Source organism: Myotis davidii, unplaced genomic scaffold (assembly GCF_000327345.1).
Source record: "Myotis davidii unplaced genomic scaffold, ASM32734v1 scaffold118, whole genome shotgun sequence".
In the NCBI taxonomy this organism is placed as follows: domain Eukaryota; kingdom Metazoa; phylum Chordata; class Mammalia; order Chiroptera; family Vespertilionidae; genus Myotis; species Myotis davidii.
Window position 1 is genome coordinate 103,454 of NW_006290441.1, and position 11,312 is coordinate 114,765.

General features: G+C 46.4%; 1 protein-coding gene across 1 annotated transcript in view; it reads right to left on the reverse strand.

Moving 5' to 3' along the window:
* The window catches only part of PARVA (parvin alpha), a 66,822-nt gene extending 55,728 nt beyond the window's left edge, over positions 1–11,094 (reverse strand). Inside the window, exon 1 of the mRNA XM_006763456.2 lies at positions 11,001–11,094. Coding sequence (XP_006763519.1) covers positions 11,001–11,028 — 28 coding nt within the window. The 5' untranslated portion in view covers positions 11,029–11,094. The remainder of the gene's footprint in view (positions 1–11,000) is intronic.
* Between the last annotated feature and the right edge of the window lie 218 nt (positions 11,095–11,312).

An 11,312-nucleotide genomic window follows, 5' to 3' on the forward strand; every position in this document is an offset into this window, starting at 1 on the left:
TGCCCTTGACCGGAATCGAACCTGGGACCCTTCAGTCCGCAGGCTGACACTCTATCCACTGAGCCAAACCGGTTTCGGCGTAGTACCCAGATCTTAGTTCCTAGTACCATCTCCAATAGAAGGGACCAGGACTCCTTGGAAAAATGGCTTGTTCTAGAACTGGAGAGAAAATATACAAGATGAGTCTGGAAAAAGAAAGTAGAGAAGCTGAAATGATTTGAGCAACAAAATAAAGTATTGGATTATAACCCAAACCATAAAATAAATATGAATCCATACAGATAAAATGACCAATTAAATGAATAAATGAGGGATAGGGGATATCTCCTTTGTAGAATTCCAAGTAATTTATGTAGATCCTGTGCCCTCTAAGAAGGAGAACATTGCCCCACACTCCTCAAATGTGGGTTCTGCATAGTGGCTTCCTTCCACAGAGAACAATATGAAAGGGGGACAACAGAAACTTCACAGTGGAGAAACCTGACAACACCACAATCATAAATCATGGGATTTGATGTTGAATACAGCACTTACTTCTGTGCTCTTCCTTCCCTACCCTAATCATGAGAAAAGCATCAAATTCCAGTGGAGGAACAGCCTAAAAAATACTTGCTTAGTACTCCTCAGAGCTTTCAAGATCATCACAAACAAGGGAAGTCTGAGAAAATGTCACAGCCAAGTGTAATATGGGATGCTGGAACAGAAAAAGGTAAAACACACACACACACACACACACACACACACACACAACAAAAACACTAAAGAAATCTGAATAAACTATGGAATTCAGTCAATAATATATCAATACTGGTTCATAGACTGTATAGCAAATGTACCACACTAATGGAAGATGTTAATAAGAGGAAAACCGGTGTAGGGCATCTGTACCATCTTTGCAATTTTCCTGTAAATCTAAAACTATTACAAAAATAGTCTATTCTTTTTAAAAACCAACCCAAATTTTCTATTTTTTCCAACCAAATGTAGTGTTCACTGGGGGAAACACATGACTTTATGGGACACACATGTTCCTTCCCATGACTAGGAGAAAGTGGTAATTTATTCAACATTAGCTGGGCCCTATGGAAGCATTTGTACAAGAGGCAAAGCACAAAGACCATTTAAAGGCCCTACAGTGCAAGCTGTACTCATGTCCAAGTGAGAAGCCAGGTTTCCAGGAAGAAGTGCATGTGGTTTTTTTTTTGTTTGATTCCAAGGCTGAGATGAGAAGACAGAGCTTCCTCATAACTTAAGGATGCCTGTCTGGCAGGGTCATTTCTGCTTTCCCAAGAGGGGGTTTGTCCCACTAGTACAAGAATCACTGAAGATACAGAGATCTCTGTAATGATTTTCTCTGTAACTGCTCAGGAAACAATGTCTATTCATGGTCCCGGATGGGCTTTTGTGTTAGTTTTCTATTGCTGTAGTAACAAATTACCACACACTTGGTGGCTTGAAACAACACAGATTTATTAACCTTACGGTTCTATAGGTTAAAAGTCCAACGTGGGTCTCACTGGACTAAATGAAGGTGTTGGCAGGGCTATGTTCCTTTCTGCAAGCTCTAGGGGATGATCCATTTTCTTGCCTTTTCTAGCTTTTAAAGGCCACCTGTACTCCTTGGCTTGAAGCTCCTTCCTTCATCTTCAAGCCAGTAATGAGGTAGGGGAGGGTGTCAAATCCTTTTCACATTGCATTACTCTGACCTCCTCTTCCACTTTTAAGTACCCTCTAAGTACACTGGGCCACCTGAATAGTCCAGGACAGTTTCCCTATTTTAGAGTTAGCTGATAAACAACCAAAATTTAACCCATGTAAGTTAACATAGTCACAGATTCCAGGGATTGGGACCTGGACATCTTTAGGGACCATTATTCTGCCTTTAACAGCTTTCCTGGTTAGCGGGACAGGTTCTGTTCTCAGTACTCACTCTTGCCTACAACACGTGGGTTCACTTTTTCTCTGTGTGAGATTGCCAAAGGAAATGCAAAATCCCAACCCTCTCCATCCCAGCCTTTAAACCCAGAGTTTTATTGCTTTTAACTAAAAGGATACTTGTTTTAGCAGCCATAATATAGAGCATCAGGGAAACGTGGGAGCCAGCTCGTGGTGGCCTCAGAGGACTGTCAGGGTCTCACCGCACTCCGCTCTACTTGACACAGCTGTTTAGTCACCAGGGACTGACATCCGGCCCTTGGAGTGCAGCCAAACAAAGAGAACTTAGAGGCTGGTGTTGTGATGGGAGCTGACAGGGGGATCTACAGTTCTCAGTCTTATCGTTTCCATGAGCGTCTTTCTCTTGGTCAGCTTTATAGTCTCTGTAGAATTGGAAGGCTGCCAAGCAAATGGCTCCTTAACATTTATTCATTGTTCACCCGAACATGTAATTCAGCTGCCCACCAATTGAAAGTAAGCACGGAGGGAGATGGATGCACCATTGGCTCTCTGAGCAGTCAAAACAGTCTGAATTGGAGCACTGGTGGAGGTCTCAAGGAAGCCATGGGAGTTTAACTAAACACTGCACAGCACAGAGGGTCCATCACCAAGCACATCGCTCTTCTTTGTCTTTTGCTCTGCCATTATCCCTTTAAAGTAGGAACCAAAACTGTTTCCTTGGTTTTATTTTTTCAAATGACTTTTTAAAAAATAGATATATTTTTTTTTATTTCAGAGAGGAAGGGAGGAGAAATAGAATTATCAATGATAAGAGAGAATCATTGATCGGCTGCCACCTACACGCTCCACACGGGGGATCCAGCCTGCAACCCAGGCATGTGCCCTGACCGGGAAACGAAGCATAACTTCCTGGTTCATAGGTCGACGCTCAACCACTGAGCAACACTGGCTGGGCCGTTTCCTTGGTTTTAAAGGTCTGCTCCTCCTTAAGCAGGTGATATGGATGTGCCATCCTGGGAGTTGACAGCAGAAAACGCCAAACCATTGGGCATGCATGTGCATCTGTGTGTCTGCATGCCCCCTAAGCACTTGGAACAGTCATGGAGACCACAGAACTTGATCTGATATGCTGGCTAATTACACATGAAAAGCGGGTACCTGAGCGACCCAGGACAGCCTGTGTAGAACTGGCTCTACTTCTGTCTTTCATTCATAAACATGGATGGACACCTCAGGTGACAGGGGGTGGGCCAGGAGCTCTGACTACGAAGATAAAGAAGTCTTTCCTTTCTGGGGTCAGTCTTTCCTTTCTGCTCCTGAAGGGCAGCTACCTGTGGTGGCCCTCAGAGCCCTGCACAGTGTCAGGCACATGATAAATACTCCATGAGCTCGGAAGATGCTGTAGGGAGGGGAGGGGAAAGATGAATGCACAAAATACAATGCAATATGATAAGCACTTCCACCCAAGTCCTGAGAGAAGAGTGTCCCTCCAGGATGGAGGGAGCAACAGAGGAGGGACTAGTACTTGATGTGGCACTCTTTAGGCAGCACTGGAACACTGCGAAATAGATGACAGGCTGTTCAGGATGAAGAAATGATTATGTAGACACGAAGGTCAAAGAGCCACAGAGAATGAAATGAAGAAGCTGATGCAGGTGATATCTAAAGGTAAAAGCAAGTGAGGTGCAGAAGCTGTACAGGGTGCTGGGGCCCCACTAACCCTCTGGTGGCCTCGGCATCTCCCACACCCTCCTCTGTTGCTCCCTTCCTCTCTCTCTAAAAATCACTGGAAAAAATATCCTCGGGTGAGGATTAACAAAAATATAAAATAAATTATAAAATAATGGATTGATTTATTTCTGACTGAAAAAGAAAAATATGCTCATTTAAAAGAACCTTGAAAATATTAAAAACTGCCCGGCCAGTGTGGCTCTGTGGTTGAGCATTGATCCATGAACCAGGAGGTCATGGTTTGATTCCAGGTCAGGGCACATGCCCGGGGTTCTGGGCTTAATTTCCAGCGTGGGGTGTACAGGAGGCAGTTGATCAGTGATTCTCTCTTGTCATTGATGTTTCTCTCTCCCTCTTTCTCTCCCTTCCTTTCTGAAATCAAGAAAAAACAAAAACCAACATATTAAAAAAAGAAAATATAAAAAAATGAAGAAAAAATAGTTTCCATTGTTTAGAGATAAAATGTTAACATACTGTATTTTCTTACAAGCTTTTCTATTTTATACACATATGCGCGTGTGTGCGTGCACACACACACTAACATACTGGGTACATGTGTGGCCTACTTTTGCACAAAATTCATGCACTGATGGCAGGGGGTGGGGGGTCTCCTCAGCCCAGCCTACACCCTCTCACGGTCTGGGACCCCTTGGGGGATGTCCAGGACCCCTGGCTCCTTACTGCATGCCTGCTTGTTGCTCCTTGCCACTCGACTCGGTGCTCCTTAGCACTGCTGTGGAGGCAGGAGGAAGGAGAGGCCCCTGCCACCGCTGCTGCGCTTGCCAACCATGAGCCCGGCTTCTGGCTAAGTGGTGTTCCCCCTGTGGGAGTGCACTGACCACCAGGGGGCAGCTCCTCTATTGAGTGTCTGCCCCCTGGTTGTCAGTGTGCATCATAGTGATTGGTCGTTCTGGTCATTCCACCATAATGGTAGCCTAGGCTTTTATTATATAGATGGCCTACTTTTATTGTATTATATAATCTCATTAGCTTTCCTTATGCCATCAAAAATATCACTTTAAATGGCTTCCTCAATCTCTCTTGAAGGTACACACATATGCTACTTAACCGTTCCATAACTCAGGGACATTTAGGTGGTTTCCAGTCTTGGGGGGAGGCGGCTGCGTCTGGAAGGTTGAGTCATCAGCCAGCTATGAAGGGTGAGTGTGATCCCAGGCAATGGGACCAGCTAGTGAAGAATGTGGGGCCCCTGGGGACTAGAGTCAGGCCACAGGACCCCCTCTCTTTCATGGATGAGAAAGCTATAGTCTAGAAAGTTTAAAAAATGCCCCTGAAAAGTTTCCTAGAAGATAATTCTAACAGCCATCTCCTTTCCCTGGTATCTGAGTTTGGAGTCCTTTGAAAGCAGAAGAAATCCCAGGGAAAGGGTGAGGGGAAGTGACAGCGAGTGACAGAGACATGGGAAAAACCAATGAAGGGGGTGCATGTCACTGAGCTGGTCACCTATGGGCCACTGAGCCTCAAATGCCATGGGCTCTCTGAGGAACTCTGTGATTTCCCCAGGAGATCTCCCCGTTAGTTGAGGCTCCCACAGGCTTCCCTGGGTAACAGCTGAGAGGGCTTTGGAAGCCAGAGCCACAGTGAAGTAGAGGTGCCAAGTTCAGGTGGCAGCCTGCTGTGTGCACCAAACTGTCTACCATAGCTGGGCTGAAACAAGAGGTGGCCGGGGAGTGTGACATGCAGTACAAATGCATCTGCTGTTCACCTAGAGATTCAGGGGCACCAGGACCCTGCCTCCTACTCCCCCTAGGAGAGAAATCCCAGGAGAGCAGGTGGGAGTTAAGGCATAGATAACAACCAATCTGGGAGGGGAACATAGTCTTCTTCACCACAGAAGAAGCAAACAAGAATGGATTGCCTGCAGAATCCTGTTCTTCACATTATGACCCTTGGTCAGTGCCAGTCTAAACAAACATCTGCTCAGTCCTGACTCTGACGTGCCCAGGCTGGAGACGCGGGGATGAGCAGGACGTGAGTCTCGCTCCTGACTTGCTCAGGTGCAGTCTAAGAGGACCTTAGGTAGGGGTGAGTAGGCAGGTTGCTTCCATGAGAGCACAATTTCTGAAGCTAGGGGAAGGGAGGTGACCTGCGCTGAGCTCGTGCCACAGGCGAGGCCCTGGGCGGAGGGTTTCCGTTCATTCCTCGTCATCTACAACCTTTAGGAGCAGAGACACCTGCTTCTCGGGGACAGAGCTGAAGCTTTGGGACCAGGTCATCACCACGCCATCAAGATCACAGTGTCTCAAGAAGTCCAAGCCTCCTGCAGCTGATGGGATGGGGACTTGTAAAATATGCTCATTCCCTTCCTCCCACCCTTGAGCACTGATTGAGCACCTGCTGTATGCCATGCACTATTCTAGGAAAGAACTAACTCTTGCCCTGGGAAATAAGTCACATACACCCAGAGTCACAGTGGGCTGAGGGCCAACACAGGCCCGGCTCCAGTGACAAGGGAGCCGTAGCTAGCCTTGCGCTGCCAGGAGGGGCCAGGGAGGGCTTCATGGAGAAGATGGTGCCAGGCCCTTTTGTGGCTCGGTCTCTGTTCCTCTCTCCATCTCACTTACTCCCGTCTGTCAATATACTAGTACATCTGGGTGCCTACCTGAAAAACACCTGTCTCCTCCATTATTCTGAGAGCTCCAAGAGGACTGAGGCTTTGCCCACCTCTGCACAGCAGCACCCACCCCACAACACGTGCTTGATGCTCACTTACTGGATCGATGAATGGTGTGGCAGTGCTGGCCCCTGAGCAGGCCTCACAGCCAACAAACCTCTCTATCTTCCAGAGCAGAGCCAGGCATTAAACGCGGGCAGGTCTGGGTTTCAGGAAGAGAAGGATAAGGGACTGGAGGCAGCCAAGGAGAGCGCAGAAAGCCCTGACACATTCTGGTTCTGGGACGTGGGGGTCTGGGACGTGTCGTGGCAAGCATTTTTGCTTGCAATTTACATATCCTCAGCGCAATGACCGAGTCCTGTCCCATCATGGAAACCCGGGAACTACCACACTAGCCGTGGCAACACGTTGTCAGTCGTGCCCCGCAAGAGCCACTGCAGCTCCCTGTTTTTGTTTTTCTAAAACCAACAAGCCATGTTGACAGCAAATCTGTACTGAGAACCTATTAAAGAAATTGTGGTAAATCAGAGATGCTTTAACTGCCTGTCTGGCGTCTCGCTGATTGCAAGCCTGACACTTGACTGTAGCTGCCTTTGTACAGTCTCCCGTTTGATTCCATTCCCCGGATAATTACTGAGTCTTGACTATGTGCAAGGCAATGCGTTGGGGCCTCATTCCCATTGCGTCTTTCAGGCCCGGAGTATAATTTAACTTAGGGACAAAAGCAGGCACAACAGGAGCAGAGAGTGACAGAGGCCACCAGAAACTGGGCAGACTATTTCAAAGAAGATAACATTTTACCATGTGAGCAGGTGTGCAGTAGCTGGCACCACACACACACTCACTCATTTGCTTAAGTATGCATTCAACAGCATTCCCGAGCAACTTTCCTGGGCCAGGCCCGGTCCTGGGTCCTGGGGTCAAAGGGATGAATGAGACCCAGCCCCAGTGGACAGCAGAGTACCCTGGGGAAGCCAAAGCAGTATCACTTAACTCTTCGGGAAGTGGACATCAGGGAGGACTTCTCAGAGAAGATACTTTCCTTTGCCTCTTAAAAGAGTAGTTCACCAGGTGCAGAGGGAGAAAGACATACTGGTACAAAAGATCTTGAGATGTGAGAACAGGCATGCTTTCAAGAAGATTGTGGTAGAGTAATGTGTCTGTGGGGTGTCAGAGTTAAGCCGAGGGCCAGAACATACAAAGTGTGGATCTCATCCTGAAAGCCCCTGAAGGATAAGAAAAGCAGGGCTCTGCACGTTTGTAGGATGGCTGGGCAAAGGCTCCCTAGTGGACTCCTCTAAGCGGGAAGTCTTCCTGGGATGGGACCTACTCCAGATAAGGCTGTCTGGGCTGGCCTGGGCTCTGGCCAGTCCAAGGGAGATTTTGGAAGAATCCCAACCCTACCTCCTATTTGACTTTCCTTCCCCTCTAGAGCGGAAATCATAATACTTAGCTCACAGGTTTATAATGAAGCGCTGATCACATCACACACACTGCCCAGCCTAGTAGGACAAGCCTAAGTAAGCTTCAGTATCTGTCAGTCTACCCTTCCCCACGCTTCCCGATGTGTGCCTGACTCATGCGTATCAGCACCCGGGGAGGGAGGGACTGCTCAGAGATGATCTAATGAAACAAGAATGACTTTGGCGAGCCAACAGAGCTCTAAAACAAAGTTGGAGGAGACGTTAAGAAATTAGGCTCTATCCCCTTGTCTTGGGTTTCAAACAGATGACAAGAGACAAGACGATGAAAAGATAGAAAAGTAAAAGACTGATGAAATGCTTTACCAAGCAGGACATTTGGGAGCAAGTGGCATTCTGAAAGTACCCAGGCAGGTTGGAGAAGGACTATGTTATAGTTGCTATGGAGACTGAAGGTGGGATGGCGATGGCAGTGGGGGTTGCGATGGGCGGTGGTGCTGTTGATAGTGGTGACTGGTTTAGAAGAATTTTCAAAGGCGGGAAAAAGTGGCGCTCAATATCCATAGCACCTGGATTGTGGACCCTAAATAATAATGCCATTTCCCACTTAAAGGAAGCAGGGCTCCTTGGAGAAATGGCTGATTCTAGATCGGAGGCAGAAAATATATTAGATGAACCTGGAACAGCTTATTGCCAGAAACCAATAAATTATGAATTTCTACCAGGTAGGGTCGTATCAAAAAGGTTTCCATTGGCCAAAACCAGAAAACTTTGAGCACCAATAAGGACAATAACTGCAATATCTTGAAACACAGCAGATATATTTAAATCCATGAGTTAATAATGATACTAGAAAAAAAAAAAAAACACCACCACTTCTCTAGTCACCTCTGGAGGATGCTAAGAAAACCACCCATTTTGAAAACTGGTAAATAAAGGGGAAATAATCTAACATTTAGCCTATCTTTCTCAATCAAATGTACCTGTGGCTGACCAAATACTTATTGAGGAAAGTTTATCTTTAGAAAGCATTTTAGATAATATATAACAATGAAACAAATGAATTGGAATTTAACCATTTGAAAACACTAATGAATTAACATATGCCAGCAACGATCACCAATGGCTTCTCATAATGAGAGACAGACAATCAGATATGATGCCTCCCTTGCCCCCCACCCTCAAATGACACAACACCATCAAGGCTAGATCTACCTACCAATTTTTCAGGGGTCAGAGGGGCTTATTATCCGACACCATCAATGTACAGCTAGCAAAATCTAGACTGTGGGAAACTCTATAGATTTCTTCCATAAATATTTCTCAAGGAATAAAAGAGATCTGAGAGAATGTCAACCAGTTGCAATGCCCAGGACTTAGTCTGATCTTGATTCCAACCAACTGTAAAAATAATAAATGAACCCATCAAATTTATGAGACAGAATAGCTGAAGATGTTAAGGAATGATTAAATTTTGTCTGCATGTTGTAAAATTGTGTTTTTAAAAAGAGCCCATATCTTTAAGAGCTATAACTAAAAAATATATATATACTGAAATAATATGTCTGGAATTCACTGCAAAAGAATGTACTGGCAGAGGCTGAGGGTCAGATGGGGCGGATACATGAAATAAGATCGGCCACGGATTAATCGTTGTGTTGAAGTGGGTGAGGGTTGACTGAGGGTGTGTTACGCTATTTTTCCTGCTTTTGTATACGTTAGACATTGTATATAGGAAGAGGTTCCTGAGTAGTAAGTTTTTCTTTCATGGTACTTCACAACTAGGTTCTGGATGTGGGGAGCAGAAGAAAACCACAAGCTTGTTTTGTAAAATAAGGAGACAGATCCGGGCAAGTAAGAAAGAACAAGGTCCATCTGGAAAAAACAAAGCAACCCATGTGGCAAGCCTAGATTAATAGCCTTAACATATAATGACTTCATTATAAAAATCCATAAGTCTATCGAAGCCCCTAAGGCACGTTACTAAAATAAATTAAGTGCCAATTTATCTAAAGAAAAAGATACGTAAGTAACTAGGAAATATTGGGGGAAACATTGCTCTCCCCTGGTCTCCACAGAGATGTAAATAAAACAATGAAATGCTCATCAGCAGCAGCCAGGACCCTCTCAGCACCTTCCTTTCCTTGGCTTCTGCTCCACCCACCAGCCCCATCACCAAAGGGTAAGCACCAGCTCTGCTTAGGAGCCTTCCAGGGGTCAAACCCCCTGGATCCCTCAAAGTCTCCTCATTTCCCCCAAGAATGGCTAGTCTCTCTGGCTGGGACCCTCCAGGCGAATGCTTTCTCAGAGAGTGCAAACGAATGAACTTGGGGTGTATTCATTCATCAAGTGGGAGTTGGCTTTTAATCTGTGATGAAAGCACTGCGGACCCCAGGGAGGAGCCAGGTCTCCCCTCCACATCTTCAGGGGAGCCAGCAGAACTCACCAAGGCCATCCCTCAGGCGCCCATATGCCTGAAAGTTGCTCACGTCTAGCCTTTCTACTCCTTTATTAATGGCAGTCTTCTCAGAACTTGGACCCAAGGAGCCCAAACTGATGTGACCTTTAACCTGTCAAAATCCATGGGGAGGCATTGCAGCCCAGCCATAAGCCCAAACATGTGAATTTTCAAACCATGTTTAATCTGGGTGAAAACGGAGTCGAAAATCTTGCCAAGAACTTGCATGGACATCAATCAAATCCATTTCAGATCCTGTCTTAATCTATTTATTCCAAACAATCGGGGGGGACTGGGAAGGCCCATTAGGCGTTACTATGAGCTCTTAAAGTAAGCTATTTGTCCTGGTCATACTGCTGTCACTAATGAGAATTACAACACCCTCTCGGCTCCAGCATGGGATAGAGCTGGCTGTTAGGTCTTAGGAAAAGCATTTAGCAGGCTAATAGCTCACAGAGACCAAAAGCTGCTTTCTACACGTTCAGAACGAACACATAGATTCCCCAGGAACAGGGCAGCAAGCAGTAAAGTCAGGGAGAGTTGTTCTTTTTTAAGTCCTTCATCCCCTGATTTCTTCATCCTTATCTCCTCCCTCGACCCCTAAACATCTTACACACACACACACACACACACACACACACACTTTCCCTCCATATCTGTCTCTAACAACAGAGCTAGGCTAATGCAGGTCAGCTTGATATTAAAAAACCTTCAGAGGCAAGAGGAGGGGGCACCTACCACCTCAGAAGCCCAAACACCAGAGATGAGCCAGGAGCTGGCCAGGGCACTTCCAACAGAGAATCCCGCCCCCTCCACCCCCCATGGTAGCATGCCCAACTTGGTCCAGGCTCTGACCTACCTTTAGGGCAAAGTGCCCCGCAGCCCATGGTCTAGGATGTCAGCCACAGTCATGGTACCTTGTGCCGCGAGCTGACCTCTCCGTGCAGCCGCCACACCCCTCTGCTTTCAGGCTAATTTTCAGAGGTCAGGAGGGCTGCAGAGCTATAGGATCTTTCAACCGTGTCCTGAGGAGAACGCTGCCTGCTCGATACAACTGTCAGCTCAGTGCATCGGCCGAGAACAAGTGGCTGCCTATATAATTTAATATGATGCCACATGAGACTCCTAGACCTGCTGCAAAGCAACCAGGAGTCTGCCTCTCTCCTCTTGG